The 17,240-nt window shown below is 43.5% G+C and overlaps 1 protein-coding gene across 4 annotated transcripts in view; it reads left to right on the forward strand.

The window, feature by feature from the left end:
- The window catches only part of LOC118368628 (TBC1 domain family member 14-like), a 66,326-nt gene that overhangs the window by 39,993 nt on the left and 9,093 nt on the right, over positions 1-17,240 (forward strand). For all 4 annotated transcript variants that reach the window (XM_052495751.1, XM_052495750.1, XM_052495749.1 and 1 more), the window contains 3 exons: positions 9,785-9,912; positions 13,534-13,616; positions 16,311-16,535. In XM_052495751.1, coding sequence (XP_052351711.1) covers positions 9,785-9,912; positions 13,534-13,616; positions 16,311-16,535 — 436 coding nt within the window. The remainder of the gene's footprint in view (positions 1-9,784; positions 9,913-13,533; positions 13,617-16,310; positions 16,536-17,240) is intronic.

Genomic DNA, 17,240 nt, shown 5'->3' on the forward strand with positions numbered 1-17,240 from the left:
TGTCTATTCGCCCTCTCTGTGGTCCGTGGGAAGGCATGACACGTGGAAAGTGCTGAAATATTCAGCTCAGTGCAGCTCAGGAATGCCATGCCTGGGAGACGGCGTGGTCTCTGCGTTCCCTGCTAAGAAGTGTGTCAAGGGGTTTCCTTGTTATTTGTCTCTCCCAACTGAAGAGAAATAAAGCAGATTCATTTCAGAGGAAGGATGGGCGTGTTTCTTTTAGTCAGTGTTTGGTGACTCTGCAGTAGCTTTATGATGTTCATAGCTCTCAATTGTAGCTCTCTAACACAATTCTGCATGCAGCTCTGTGGGTTGTAGACAGTGATTGCTGGTCAAAATATTGTCCGCCCTTTTGTCAGTCTATTACATCACTAACACAAAGGGTCTTTTGTTGTTTTTCTCTCTCGACTCTGTTTATAAAGAGGGAAGACTGTCATTTCACGATCTCCTCTTTTATACAGTAGCTGTAGCTCACCGATCGGTGTGTTTAGGTTGTGATTTGATAGTATTATTGTCTTGCTGGTAGGCTGTTTACTGTCAGTGTGTTGACTGTCACTGTTTTGGCTCAGACTGGTCCTGTCTACCTCCTGGGTGTCGGTCTGGAGTGATGTTCTGCTCCTTTGGGAGAGGCTGAGTGCTCTTTTCGGTTTTCACAAATGGCAAACAGCCCACAGACAGAGACCACTCTGACACACACACACCTTCTGAGTCTCTCTAACCTCTCTCTCTTCATGGGAGTAGGAAGGAGAATGTAGAGTGCTCAATCCTGACCCAGTGCAGTAAATGGCCTGCATGTGCGCTCGACCTAGGGGATGTTGAACTCAATGAAAAGTGTTCTTTTTCATGGTTGCACAAAAACCGTTCATTTGTATTCCTCTGTCCTGTGTGGTAGTAGACTATTACAGTATAACTTTATTGATCTCCTTTTTTTGCTAGATAACGTTAGCTAGCACTAGTTGGTTGTACCTGCTTTTTCTCTAACATGTTTTCAGCACTTCCATGATTTATCAAAACTCATTTTACATTGTCTCTCTGCAGTAATATGAGCAATATGTTTGGAACATCAAATTGCAATAAAACTGCAGTATCGAATCACAATGCCTATAGAATCATGAGAATAGCAATACATATCGTATCGGAACCTATGTCTTTTGATAGTATCGTATCGTGAGGGCCCTATCAATTTCCAGCCCTTGTAACCACTAGACCCTGTACTGTCTGTTTTGATTATTGCTAGTGATGCACCAATATGACATTTTTGGCCGATACCGATATTCGAAAAAATACAATACCAATAACCGATATTAAAAAATTGCGGCCTTTTAGGCCTTTTTGAGTTGTTGCTGAAATGTTCTTACTCTTTCAAATGACTGCTCGACTTATTGACTGCTCGCTCCACACAGCAGACATTGTGGGATAGGTTAGGGATACTGTGTTCACATGTAAGCGCAACATTTTACGTGGTGTAATTATGGCCTGTACCTACGTTTATGTAGATATGCACGTCAGCTTTGACATCGGTTTTGCACATTAAACTAGACATCGATGCCGATGTTGGCATTTTTAGCTAATATCGTCCGATTCCGATATGTTCACCGGTATATCGTGCATCCCTACTTGTTGCTTAGTTTCTCCTTTTCTAAATGCCATCACTCAGAACACTGAGTCCTTGTCGTGTCTGAATCCTGGCTCAGGAAGGCCACCAAAAATTCTGAGATTTCCATACCCAACTATAACATTTTCCGTCAAGATAGAACTGCCAAAGGGGGAGGAGTTAGCCTGCAAAGTAATGTCATACTTTCCAGGTCCATACCCAAACAATTCGACCTACTAATTTTAAAAATTACTCTCTCCAGAAATAAGTCTCTCACTGTTGCCGCCTGCTACCGACCCCCCCTCAGCTCCCAGCTGTGCCCTGGACACCATTTGTGAATTGATCGCCCCACATCTAGCTTCAGAGTTTGTTCATTTAGGTGACCTAAACTGGGATATGCTTAACACCCCGGCAGTCCTACAATCTAAGCTAGATGCCCTCAATCTCACACAAATCATCAAGGAACCCACCAGGTACAACCCTAAATATGTAAACCAGGGCACCCTCATAGACGTCATCCTGACCAACTGGCCCTCCAAATACACCTCCACTGCCTTCAACCAGGATCTCAGCGATCACTGCCTCATTGCCTGTATCCGCTACGGATCCGCAGTCAAACTACCACCCCTCATCACTGTCAAACGCTCCCTAAAACACTTCTGTGAGCAGGCCTTTCTAATCGACCTGGCCCGGGTATCCTGGAAGGATATTGACCTCATCCCGTCAGTTGAGGATGCCTGGTCATTCTTTAAAAGTAACTTCCTCACCATTTTAGATAAGCATGCTCCGTTCAAAAAAATGCAGAACTAAGAACAGATATAGCCCTTGGTTCACTCCAGACCTGACTGCCCTCGACCAGCACAAAAACATCCTGTGGCGGACTGCAATAGCATTGAATAGTCCCCGCGATATGCAACTGTTCAGGGAAGTCAGGAACCAATACACGCAGTCAGTCAGGAAAGCAAAGGCCAGCTTCTTCAGGCAGAAATTTGCATCCTGTAGCTCTAACTCCAAAAAGTTCTGGGACACTGTGAAGTCCATGGAGAACAAGAGCACCTTCTCCCAGCTGCCCACTGCACTGAGGCAAGGTAACACGGTCACCACCGATAAATCCATGATTATCGAAAACCTCAACAAGCATTTCTCAGCGGCTGGCCATTCCTTCCTCCTGACTACTCCAACCTCTGCCAACAGCTCTGACCCCCCCCGCAGCTACTCGCCCAAGCCTCTCCAGGTTCTCCTTTACCCAAATCCAGATAGCAGATGTTCTGAAAGAGCTGCAAAACCTGGACCCATACAAATCAGCTGGGCTTGACAATCTGGACCCTCTATTTCTGAAACTATCCGCCGCCATTGTCGCAACCCCTATTACCAGCCTGTTCAACCTCTCTTTCATATCGTCTGAGATCCCCAAGGATTGGAAAGCTGCCGCAGTCATCCCCCTCTTCAAAGGGGGAGACACCCTGGACCCAAACTGTTACAGACCTATATCCATCCTGCCCTGCCTATCTAAGGTCTTTGAAAGCCAAGTCAACAAACGGGTCACTGACCATCTCGAATCCCACCGTACCTTCTCCGCTGTGCAATCTGGTTTCCGAGCCGGTCACGGGTGCACCTCAGTCACGGGTGCACCTCATTGCACGCTCAAGGTATTAAGCGATATCATAACCGCCATCGATAAAAGACAGTACTGTGCAGCAGTCTTCATCGACCTTGCCAAGGCTTTCGACTCTGTCAATCACCATATTCTCATCGGCAGACTCAGTAGCCTCGTTTTTTCTGATGACTGCCTTGCCTGGTTCACCAACTACTTTGCAGACAGAGTTCAGTGTGTCAAATCGGAGGGCATGCTGTCCGGTCCTCTGGCAGTCTCTATGGGGGTGCCACAGGGTTCAATTCTCGGGCCGACTCTTATATATATATATAAGGACTCTTTTTCTCTGTCTATATCAATGATGTTGCTATTGCTGCGGGTGATTCCCTGATCCACCTCTACGCAGACGACACCATTCTGTATACTTCCGGCCCGTCCTTGGACACTGTGCTATATAACCTCCAAACGAGCTTCAATGCCATACAACACTCCTTCCGTGGCCTCCAAATGCTCTTAAACGCTAGTAAAACCAAATACATGCTTTTCAACCTTTCGCAGCCTGCACCCGCATGCCCGACTAGCATCAACACCCTGGATGGTTCCGACCTAGAATATGTGGACATCTATAAGTACCTAGGTGTCTGGCTAAACTGTAAACTCTCCTTCCAGACTCGTATCAAATCCAATCCAATCTAAAATCAAATCTAGAGTCTGCTTTCTATTCCGCAACAAAGCCTCCTTCACTCACGCCGCCAAACTTACCCTAGTAAAACTGACTATCCTACCGATCCTCGACTTCGGCGATGTCATCTACAAAATAGCTTCCAACACTCTACTCAGCAAACTTGATGCAGTTTATCACAGTGCCATGTGTTTTGTTACTAAAGCACCTTATACCACCCACCACTGCGACCTGTATGCTCTAGTCGGCTGGCCCTCGCTACATATTCGTCGCCAGACCCACTGGCTCAAGGTCATCTACAAGTCCATGCAAGGTAAAGCTCCGCCTTATCTCAGTTCACTGGTCACTGATCATCCCTAAAGCCAACACCTCATTTGGCCGCCTTTCGTTCCAGTTCTCTGCTGCCTGTGACTTGAACGAATTGCAAAAATCGCTGAAGTTGGAGACTTTTATCTCCCTCACCAACTTCAAACATCTGCTATCTGAGCAGCTCACCGATCGTTGCAGCTGTACATAGTCTATCGGTAAATAGCCCACCCAATCTTACCTACCTCATCCCCATACTGTTTTTATTTATTTACTTTTCTGCTCTTTTGTATACCAATATCTCTACCTGTACATGACCATCTGATCATTGATCACTCCAGTGTTAATCTGCAAAATTGTAATTATTCGCCTACCTCCTCATGCCTTTTGCAAACAATGTATATAGACTCTCTTTTTTCCCTATTGTGTTATTGACTTGTTAATTGTTTACTCCATGTGTAACCCTGTGTTGTCTGTTCCCACTGCTATGCTTCATCTTGGCCAGGTCGTAGTTGCAAATGAGAACTTGTTCTCAACTAGCCTACCTGGTTAAATAAAGGTGAAATAAAAAAAATAAAAAAATTGGAACCAGGCAGAATGGCCAGGCATGCAAACAGACACAGAGAGCCACTTACATCATCAGGAAATGAGAAAAAGTTAATGAAACCATAGATCTGAAACCTTGGCGTCATGATGCATGTTCCCTGGAGACAGGTATCCCTGGGATACCGTTGCCAACTGAGCCTCTAAAAGTGCTAAAAGTGCTAAAGCCAGTCTCCCTGGATTTCATGATTACTGTTATGACATCCTAGCTGTAGGGGTGAAATTCTTTAAAAAATATATTTTACCTTTATTTAACTAGGCAAGTCAGTTATTAAGAACAAATTCTTATTTACAATGATGGCCTACCCCGGCCAAACCCAGACTACACTGGGCCAATAGTGCGCCGCTCTTCGGGACTCCCAATCACAACAGGATGTGATCTCCCCTCTTTCTTTCACTCACTCACTCACTCACTCACTCACTCACTCACTCACTCACTCACTCACTCACACGGCTTGAATTTCATTTCACCTTGCTAGTGGCACCTGCAATGCCGCTGAAGAGGTGTCAGATTTCAACCACCCTTCTTCCGCTCCCCTCCTCCCATTCTCTCAGTAGTGCAGGCTCACGGCTTCTCCCCCATCCCCTGGCTAGCAGGCAAGGCTTCCTCCCTAGTTGCCGACAGAACTCAGGGAGAGATTTGGGACTCCCTTTTCTCAGTGGTACCCCCCCCTTTCTGTGTCCTTTCAATCAGTCACCACTGTGTAGTACCAACTGCCTCTTCTGAGCAGCCCTGTGCTCTGAGCAGCCCTGTGCTCTGAGCAGCCCTGTGCCTTAAACCAAAACCTAATATTAATGGGAACCTGGGTGAACAAATAACACAACAATGAGATACTTATTTTATCAACAAAGTTACTCAACACCCAATGCCCCTGTGTGAAAAAACTATTTGCCCCCTTACACTCAATAGCTGGTTGTGGCACCTTCAGCTGCAATGACTGCAACCAAATGCTTCCTGTAGTTGTTGATCAGTCTCTCACGTCGCTGTTGAGGAATCTTGGTCCACTCTTACATGCAGAGCTGCTTTTTTAGCGACATTTGTGGGTTTTCAAGTATGAACCGCTCATTTCAAGTCCTGCCACATCTCAATTGGGATTAGGTCTGGACTTTGACTACGTCATTCCAAAACTTTCAATTTTGTTGCTTTTTAGGCATTTTTATGTAGACTTGATGTTGTGTTTTGGATCATTGTGTTGCTGCACCTCAGCTTCAGCTCACAGATAGAAGGCATGACGTTAGAATTCTCAGAGCAGAATTCATGGCAAGTCGTCCAGGTCCTGAGACATCAACGCATCCCCAAACCATCACACGACCACCATCAAGCTTGTCCATTGGAACAGTGTAAGGTTTTTACTGGGACCCATGTTGTTCATTTGGTTGCTGTCATTGCAGCTAAAGTTGGCACAACCGGTTATTGAGTGTACGGGGGCAATTGCTTTCTCACATCTGGGAATTGGGTGTTTCTTAACTTTGTTAATTAAATAAAATAAGTATGTTTCGGGGGTTATTTGTGAACTCAGGTTCTCTTTGTCTAATAATTCGATTTTGGTTGAACATCTGATAACATTCGGTATCACAAATATGCAAAAATAAAGAAAATCAGAAAGTGGGCAAATAGTTTTTTGCGGCACTGTATCTCTGAATCACCAGCTCAACTCCTGTCTAGCATACACCACATGGACTTGGGTGTGCCAGGATTTTCTGTCACTCAATTGTGTATCTTTCCTCATCCATCCACCAATCCATCTCACTTATTGCCATCCATTGCGCACTCCTTTTCTCTTTTATTTCTACCGCTCTCTGTGTCACCACCTCTCTCTCTATATATATATATATATATATATATAGCTGTCTATATATGTCTCTGTAGGACACTGTACTCCGAGAACTCCACCTCCCAATTTCTCACCAGTGCAGTGGCCCTCCTTTGTCAGTAGTGATAAGGGGAACTAAATCAGATGGCTCTGGCCCTCATTCACGCCTGGCATCCTCCTTTAAGACCACTAAGATTAGGCTACCCCACTTTGCACATTACCCAGTGTTGGGTGGGACACTCTGAAGAAGGGCCCTTTACAATGAGACTTCAAACATTTGGAATCTGTTACTCCCCAAACAGATGAATACTAGAATTGTTTTTTAATTATTCATTAACAATTCATAGACTTGTAGCTGGCCTGAGTGTGACGAGGCGTATAGCCAACAACATAATGAATGCCTGACCAACATCCTAAACAAGCACACAACACCTTTTAGTACAGATGAAGTGTCCCTTCTCAATATGGCAAACATACTGGTTATGATAAACCAACTCCGTGGCCTTGTAGTTAGTGTCTGTCCAGAGGTTGGGAGTCATACCAAAGAGTCATACCAAAGACTGTAAAAATGGGACCCGATGTATCTCTACTTGGCACTCAGCATTAAGGAGATAGATTGTGGGTAAGGCCCTGTGATAGACTAGCGTCCAGGGGGTGTACTTGTACATCAAGCTGCCTCACGCTACAGAAACAGGATGACTGGGCTAATCAATGTTATGTCTATAAGCACCAACACAGAGCTAACCGGATCATGTTGACTCAGGCTGCAGTCTTTTGTGCTATATGGCCACACACACACCAGAGTTTCCATTAGTCATGCTACGACAACAGGCTATCATTAAATGTGAAGACTGTAATATTATCAAATCAATTATCTGTGTAATTAACTAGGAAGTCGGGGCACCACGGAAAAAGGTTGTTTATAGTTGCAATTTCCCGAATTTTACTCTTCAGACATTTTCTTATCGATTAGTCTAATATTAATGGATTATTACCTCCTCAGTCATTCCTGAATGTTGCAAACCATTGGATATTTGAAGGTTTTATGTCTTACCTTTCTTCGAAGTAGCCCAGCCAAAATCTAACCAAACGTGCAGGCAATTATTTTACGAAGACCTCCATATGCCATTGAAGCCAGTAGCCTTTTTCAAATCAACTTTCTCATTGTACAGTAGCCAAATGCACAATCTCCTAGTCATATTAGCGACCCATGCTAGTTGTTGCATATTTAGAGCTCCCGTCTTTCTCAATTTCTAACAGATATTTGAATCTGTCACAAATTGTGTTTTGCCGCTAATTGCATTATTAACAAACATTTGTGCGTAGGCTACTGCCTCGTGTGCATTGCTGCGCTTATAATGTGAAGACTTAAGTGTATCAATATTGTATGCTAAATGTTCTGATCTGTTGCATGAGCTTCATTGCTTACCAAAAAAAATGGGATTTAGCCTAGGCTTACTGGTTGAATGAATTTGGGATCTATTGACCCACAACTGTCCCAGAGTCTGTTTGGAATAGGCTAATACTTTCTCGCACAGAAAGACATGCTGACCAATAGAATAGGTCAGCTTTTCTCCTATGGGGGATAGTAGATTGACATTTTGCTGTTCTTTACTCGTCTGGTTGGCTGAGGAAAAGTCAATGTGGGCAGTTACTCTAACATAGGCGGCACATGGGTTTCAAGTTTAGGGAAGCTAATTTTCACCATAGAAATGCACCTGTATAATAAAGCATTCCATCCTTGTATTTGCAGACTTATGTAACATAGCCTTCTATTTCTAAAGTCATTTATTAGATAGTCATAATTTAGGCAAAAAAAATAAAACACTGTTTGCAAAAAAGTGTTAAGTGCAGTGTGTAGTGGCTTAGAGTAGGCTATAGGCCTACGGTTCTTCTCCTTTGCACAGGAAAATGTTGGCATTTTAAACACACTTCCTTCAATTCTACTGCACTTTATATGACTGGAGACATTAGCAGAATTTTTTTTAATACGACAAAAATGACAAGGTAGCCTACTCTGCTGACACTGACAAACAGACCAATAAAAAACGACGTCTGATCAGGCCTGGGATTTGGGGATTTATGGGGCAGGGCCATTTTGCCTTCAAGAGGTGCCTAATCTTGCTAGTCAAATTGATTTGAAAACAGAAAAACGCTAGCTGTTGTGTTAACGTGTTAAGAAAAACATAAGTGTATGTAAATACATAATTAATTAGCCTACATGTCAAAGTGTAGGTGATACCAATGCTGACAGGAGGGAGGTGCCAGAGTATGTAGCAGGCTAAACTCATTGTTCATCGGAATTCAATAAGAATGGAGCACGCCGTTGTATCCGTGTTGCATTTTCTGTTAAGATGAGTTGCCATAAGCGAAATGTGATTTGTGTCATTCTGTGAACCGTGGGTGGACGCCCTAATCATGTTACACAACCAATGCATATGGGTCCGGTCAATTTCTTAAATGTCTGGTATATTCGAAATATTTCCCGAAGGAAAACCATGTCCGTGTTTAAATGCTCCCATGGCTGGAGGTCTAATGGTCAGGATGTCTCGCGCCCCACTCTGAGCTGCGCAGGAGGCGTGACGGGGACACACTCGTTAGATAGGTGCCGCTAAGGGCCAAAGGGCTGTAGTCACGCTTCTAGCAGGGGGGTGTGGAAGAAAAATAAGTGTGTGTGTGTGAATGGACCGAGAGACAAAATAGGGGTCTTTAGAGGAAAGTGAATGTCAGACAGCTAGCTTTTTTCCTTCACCAGACTTTACTCTGCTCTATATTGGTTTTAAGAATATGCTTCTAGTTTTGAGTTGGTTCTGAGGCCCTCAGGTCTCAGACGTGTCATTTTACCATACCACGGCTCTGCATACCAATCCCATTGAGGTTGAGCTTGATTATGACTTATAACATGTAATATGAAACAACTGAAAAACTACTGAGCCATTAGATTTCAATTAGACTTTCCTGTTTGTTCAATCGGGTGAATAAACCCAAGCGTCTGATTTTATATTTCATTGTACCTTTTGAATATTTGTGGGTTTTTTGTGAGCGCGGATGCGGTTTTTGTCTAAAGGACTATGAAACTAAAAAGTGGCAGATACGATCTTGGCAAATAAAACCAGTTTCTCTCATGACACATGATATTCCACTGTACATGTGTGTTAAGTATGTGCGTGTGTGTGTTTTGTCTGTCCTAGGAATATGAAACTAACAGTAGCAGAGATGGACCTGGCCACAGTCCCCCGTCTCCCAGACAGAGTGTGAGGAAGAATCTGGACTTTGAACCCCTCTCCACCACAGCACTTATACTGGAGGACCGCCCTGCGTATGTACCACACACTGGAGGACCACCCTGTGTCCGTACCTCACACCTACACACACACACCCACGTGTATGCACAGAAACACACTTATACACTGGAGGACTGTGCTGCGTAAGTACCACACACACACACACCAAGAACAGAGCAGCTTATCACTGAGGCAGGAAGGAGTTAGCGGCGTTTCTTCTGAGTCATGGATCCAAATGGCTTTTCCCTTTTGTTGTACTGAGTACATATGGGATTGACTGTCTAGCCATGATCAATATGAGGACCAGCCCAGCTCTCTCCCTGGTCTCTGCCGTGCTGCCCTCAGGGTGGGTGTCTTGGATGGGTCGCTCTCATTCCTTTTTCTCATACACACAGTATACAAAACCATTGCCCTTTCCATGAAATACACTGACCAGGTGAGTCCAGGTCCCTTATTGATGTAATTTGTTAAATCCACTTCTATCAGTGTAGATGAGGAGGAGACGGGTTAAAGTAGTATTTTTAAGCATTAAGACAATTGAGACATGGATTGTGTATGTATGCCATTTAGAGGGTGAAAGGGCAAGACAAAATATTTAAGTGCCTTTTGAACGGGGTATGGTAGTAGGTGCAAGGTGCACCGGTTTGTGTCAAGAACTGCATTGCTGCTGGGTTTTTCACGTTCAACAGTTTCCTATGTGTTCGGAGGTTTTTAAACCACCCGATGGTTTAAATCAGTCAATATAAGCGACAACTATAATCAGACGGCAAGAGATATGAATCAGAGAGTGGGATGCCGCCTGACTCACTAGTTGGTCAGAAGGTTCAAATCAACGTTTCATATCGTGGTGTTTGATGTACTGTAGATCGAATTGCAACCAAGACATGTTCTTCCCTACTATGGGTCATATTAGCAAGTTATCCCAGGGTAAAAACACTTAAAAACTAAAAAATCTGTTCCATACCTTTGGCGAAGGGAAAGGATGTCAGACGATCTTCTAGTTTGTTACAGCACAATGAAAAATGTCATTACCGCCCACTCAGATATTACGATATGATAGGTTGATTTGAACCTGACCAATTCGTCTGATTCACATCGCTTGATTTCTGGTGATTGTTCTCGATTAAATCGACTGATTTGGTTCTATATGGGGTGATTAAACAACTAATTGACCTACATGCATTCTATTATTTTAATTCCATTCTCCAGAGAGAAATCAGACCAAGCCCAAACTGTGCAATGTAGTAGGGAGTTGGAGTTTCCAACAGGCCAATTTTCTACATAGTTTAGTGCAGAAAATGTGGTAAATAACTACAACGACTATAATCTATTACACGCCTACTTGTCTGGAGAAGGAGAGAAGAGACAAAAGAATGCACGATCTAGAGAATATAGAGCAGCTTGTGAAAGTATTCACCCCCCTTGGCATTTTTCATATTTTGTTGCCTTACAACCTGGAATTAAAATAGATTTTTAGGGGGGGGTTGTATCATTTGATTTACACAACATGCCTACCATTTTGAAGGTGCAAAACTTGTTTTATTGTGAAACAAACAGGAAATGAGACAAAAAAACAGAACTTGAGTGTGCATAACTATTACCCCCCCACCACCACCAAAGTCAATACTTTGTAGAGCCACCTTTTGCAGCAATTACAGCTACTAGTCTCCTGGGGTATGTCTCTATTAGCTTGGCAAATCTAGGCACTAGGATCCTTGCCACTTCTTCAAGGCAAAACTGCTCCAGCTCCTTCAAGTGTGATGGATTCTGCTAGTGCACAGCATTATATAAGTCATACCACAGATTATCAATTGGATTGAGGTCTGGGCTTAGACTAGGCCATTCCAAGACATTTAAATGTTTCCTCTTAAACCACTCGAGTGTTGCTTTAGCAGTATGCTTAGGGTCATTGTCCTGCTGGAAGGTGAACCTCTGTCCCAGTCTCTGGATAGACTGAAACAGGTTTCCCTCACGAATTTCCCTGTATTTAGCACCATCAATCATTCCTTAAATTCTGACCAGTTTGCAAGTCCCTACCGATGAAAAACATCCCCACAGCATGATGTTGCCACCACCATGCTTCACCATAGGGGTGGTGCCAAGTTTCCTCCAGACATAATGTACAAAATCAGCAGGGGATCAAATGCTTTTCCCCCCCCTCACTGTAGGGGGTTTAGGGATGGAAGAACAAAAACCATATAGTGACTATCAAGTGTTTTACAGAAAATATTCCGTTCACAATTCAAAACAGTTATAGCCACCCTGTCAGACTCATCAAACTCTGATACTTATATTATGGTCAGCTCTTGCAAGATCCCCTGATCCACTGTTAATGACAGTACAGCATCCTTCTTCAGGATTAGCTTCCTGGCAAGACCCATAGAATGTTCTTCTCAATTGATAAAGTAACTGTGTTCGAAATGTGGTGCCGCCTGTCCGTCCGGAATAAAAAGCAGCCACTGTTCTTGGATGTCTTCATTCTTCTGAAAATAGTGTAACGTTAAATTTACACTATGACATCCAGTACCCTGCACAGTGTGCTTTTTCCGGTATGCTGGTAAGTAGCTTGCTTGCTTTAAGTCACAAGACGGATGAAAAGGGGTTAGTTACCACCCATGTAACTAACTGTTTGTAAGCAAAGCCCTGTGATGCGTACATGTGGTGACAGTTTTAAGGTGTTACCTCTGCTTGACTTGAGTACCGGCACCTAAAATATTCTACTGCTTGAACTCCTGTTCCTCTTTATAGAGTATTAGGTCAACAGTATTGTGAAGCTCCTGCACCTAAATATTAACCGTGCCAGCACCCAAAATGAGTACCGGTACCTATTTCAGTCCGAGTAAAGCACTGGGCGTTACATATTTTAATTAGTTACAATTACATGACGTTACATAATGACAGAAGTGACGGAAGTAATGCCTGTCTCCTGAATCCAAGCGTTTGACATTGGGGGAGGGGACCAGTAACTTTATGATCAACTTTGTCAATTTACCAGCTACAGTCATTTCTAATACTTGGGTCAATCTACTGTGAATTGGTTTAATCTAAATATCATCCAATTTGATGAAAAACATGATTTTCACTCTCCGGATCCGTTTTAAGAACATTTTTCGGAACTTAAATTGTAAACCGAGATTATTTTGTAATAATCAAATGAAAACCAAACTGACCTCAAGAAGCACGAGTCGCTCAGCACTATTCCTTTACATACCCCCCCCCCTCTCTCTCAAACTGCAGTGCAGCAGGACCATGTAGAGAGAACCTATTAGCAGCGCTCTGGCTCTGACTCTCTCACACTCACACATATACCAGCCTAGCCCATATGTTTTCCTAACTTATATGAGAGGTGGGCTAGGTACAGTTGATAGGAGAGAGAGGCTACTGAAAGTTTAATGCCCCTCTCTTTCTTTACGCCTCAGTAAAGAAGGTGTTTGTGGCTGTAATCCTGTAGAATATTTAGAGGTGCAAGTGTAAGGTGGTGCCTGTGCCAAAATGGTGGTAGAAGTATGTTGTCTCTCTCTTCCTTTCCACCCCCCTCACTCATTTTCATTGCCTTTCTTCTCCTCTAATACCCCACCATGACTAATGTGAGGGACCATGTTCAAACCTCACACTCACTCACCCACATTCACTCTCTGGGATGTGTTGTGTTGCAGTAACCTGCCAGCCAAGCCTGCAGAGGAGGCACAGAAACACAGACAACAATATGAGGAGATGGTGGCCCAGGCGAAGAAGAGAGGTGTGTAATTTATATGTATTCATCTGGATCATATCTGACCATTTAAAAAAAAAAAATTAAAAAAAAAGATATTCCCTCACCCTCATTGCTCTTAAAAATCCTTCTTTCTGTCTTGACCACTCATAGTCAAAATAAATGGAATGCGTTTCTAACTTTCCATCTTTTTAGTTTACACAGGCAGCCAATTCTGATATTTTGCCCAATTACTGGTAAAATTAGCTGATCTGATTTGTGGAAAATAATCAGAATTGGGCTGCCTGTGTAAACGCAGCCTTAAATACTATTATAATAGCTACTGTCCATTGTGAAAACTGACTAGATGGGTTCCCACTATACTGTTTTCAACCATGACATCCTTACATATCAGCGTTCTTAGAAGGATACTATGGTATATAATGGTGACATACGGTGCATTCGGAACGTATTCAGACCACTTGACTTTTTCCACATTTTGTTACGTTACAGCTTTATTCTAAAAAGGATGAAACCATTTTTTCCCTCATCAATCTACACACAATACCCTATAATGATGAAGCAAAAACTGGGCCACTCAACGACATTGAGACTTGTCCACTCCTGCGTTGTCTTGGCTGTGTGCTTAGGGTCATTGTCCTGTTGGAAGGTAAACCTTCTCCCCAGTCTGAGGTCCTGAGCACTCTTGAGCATGTTTTCATCAAGGATCTCTCTGACTAGTCTCCCAGTCCCTGCCGCTGAAAAACATCCCCACGGCATGATGTTGCCACCACCATGCTTCACCATAGGGGTGGTGCCAAGTTTCCTCCAGACATAACGCTTGGCATTCAGGCCAAAGAGTTCAATTTTGGTTTCATCAGACCAGATAATCTTTTTTCTCATTGTCAGAGTCCTTTAGGCTCCTTCGGCAAACTTCAAGCGGGCTGTCATGTGCTTTTTACTGAGGAGTGGCTTCCGTCTGGCCACTCTACCATAAAGGCCTGATTGGTGGAGTGCTGAAGAGATGGTTGTCCTTCTGAAAAGTTCTCCATTTCCACAGAGGAGCTCTGGAGCTCTGTCCGAGTGACCATCGGGTTCTTAGTCACCTCCCTGACCAAGGTCCTTCTCACCCGATTGCTCAGTTTTTTGCCAGGCGTGTAGCTCTAGGAAGAGTCTTGGTGGTTCCAAACTTCTTCCATTTAAAAAATGGAGGCCACTGTGTTCTTGGGGACCTTCAATGCTGCAGAAATGTTTTGGTACCTTTCCCAGAAAATTAAAAAAATATATTTTTTGGCTTTGTTATTAAGGGGTATTGTGTGTAGATTGATGAGGGGGGGGGGGTCATTTTAGAATAAGGCTGTAATGTAACAAAATGTGGAAAAAAGGAAGGGGTCTGAATACTTTCCGAATGCACTGTAATTCTTACAGTTTAAGTCGGAAGTTTACATAGGTCATTAAAACTCGTTTTTCAACCACTTCACAAATGTTTATAGAGAGATTATTTAACTTATTATTCAATGTATCACAATTCCAGTGGGTCAGAAGTTTACATACAGTAAGTTCACTGTGCCTTTAAACAGCTTGGAAAATTCCAGAAAATTATGTCATGGCTTTAGAAGCTTCTGATAGGCTAATTGACATAATTTGAGTCAATTGGGGGTGTATCTGTGGATGTATTTCAAGGCCTACCTTCAAACTCAGTGCCTCTTTGCTTGACATCATGGGAAAATCAAAAGAAAGCAGCCAAGACCTCAGAAAACAAATTGTAGACCTCCACAAGCCTGGTTCATCCTTTGGAGCAATTTCCAAACACCTGAAGTTACCACGTTCATCTGTACAAACAATAGTATGCAAGTATTAACACCATGGGACCACGCAGCTGTCATACCGCTCAGGAAGGAGACGCGTACTGTCTCCTAGAGATGAACGTACTTTGGTGCGAAAAGTGCAAATCAATCCCAGAACAACAGCAAAGGACCTTGAGAAGTTGCTGGAAGAAACCGGTACAAAAGTATCTATATCCGCAGTAAAACGAGTCCTATATTGACATAACCTGAAAGGCCTCTCAGCAAGGAAGAAGCCACTGCTCAAAAACCGCCGTAAAAAATGCCAGACTACGGTTTGCAACTGCACATGGGGACAAAGATCATACTTTTGGAGAAATATCCTCTGGTCTGATGAAACTAAAATAGAACTGTTTGGGCATGACCATCATTGTGTTTTGAGGAAAAAGGGGGAGGCTTGCAAGCCGAAGAACACCATCCCAACCGTGAATCACGGGGGTGGCAGCATCATGTTTTGGGGGTGCTTTGCTGCAGGAGAGACTGGTGCACTTCACAAAATAGATGGCATCATGAGGGAGGAAAATTATGTGGATATATTGAAGCAACATCTCAAGACCTCAGTCAGGCAGTTAAAGCTTGGTCGCAAATGGGTCTTCCAAATGGACAATGACCCCAAGCATACTTCCAAAGTTGTGGCAAAATGATGTATGTAAACTTCCGACTTCAACTGTATATGGTAATATCATAATTTGAATGTATAGTATAAAGCTGATGTACTTATCCAATGTGACTTACTGTCTTGCGTGCAATATATTATTATTTTTTACATATGGATGATCCCGGGAATCAGACCAATTATCCTGGCGTTGCATGCACCATGTTGTACCAATTGAGCTACAGAGGACCACATATTTCTATTATATGGTTGTCCAACACTCTCTCTTCCCTCCCTCTGTAGAGCTCAAGGAGGCCCAGAAGAGGAGGAAGCAACTGGAGGACAGGTGCAAGCTGGAGGAGAGCATCGGCAACGCCGCCCAGACCTGGAACCAGGAGATTCTGCCCAACTGGAGTGCCATGTGTACGTCTCGGCGGGTCAGGGAGCTCTGGTGGCAGGGCGTGCCCCCAAGTGTCAGGGGCAAGGTCTGGAGCCTGGCGGTGGGCAACGAGCTCAACATCACCCACGGTAAGACACACCTCTCACTGTAGGCCTAAATAAGAATTTGTTCTTAACTGACTTGCCTAGTTAAATAAAGGAAAAAAACTGTAATAATAATACCGGAGGTCTTCTTTTCAGTGTGAGTCATTGGAAAAACCACCCCCTCCGGTGGCCCATTTTGGTTGTGGCAAGCCAAACCTAATGGGATCATGTGTCAGTGTGTCAGGGGTCTTAAAAATGTACAATTTGTCTTTGGTATTCAATTACAATGCCAAAGATAGATTGAAGAGTGAAGGTACACGGCTGAATGCTCTCCTGATACGAGAACGAACTGCATCCCAATGAGGTCACTGACTCAGCTGGACGTGCACCTCACACTCTCACACTCTCACACTCTCACACTCTCACACTCTCACACTCTCACACACACACACACACACACACACACACACACACACACACACACACACACACACACACACACAAATTTGTGGCCTTCACTTTCACTGGGATCTTCATATTAATACCTCCACACAGACTTGCTGTGTGTGTGTGTGCACTCTTTCTCACACATTTTCACTACTGAGGTGAAAGCCCTGAGGGACTTGCAGATAAGACCAGTCTTGAGCTGAGCTGGCATCCTAATCAACCTATTTCTCTCCCTCTCATGCCTACTCACATTTTTCAGTTTTCTTTTATTTATTCTTGGGCGGGCTGTCAAAGCGTTATTTA

Source organism: Oncorhynchus keta, chromosome 35 (assembly GCF_023373465.1).
Source record: "Oncorhynchus keta strain PuntledgeMale-10-30-2019 chromosome 35, Oket_V2, whole genome shotgun sequence".
Taxonomy (NCBI): Eukaryota; Metazoa; Chordata; class Actinopteri; order Salmoniformes; family Salmonidae; genus Oncorhynchus; species Oncorhynchus keta.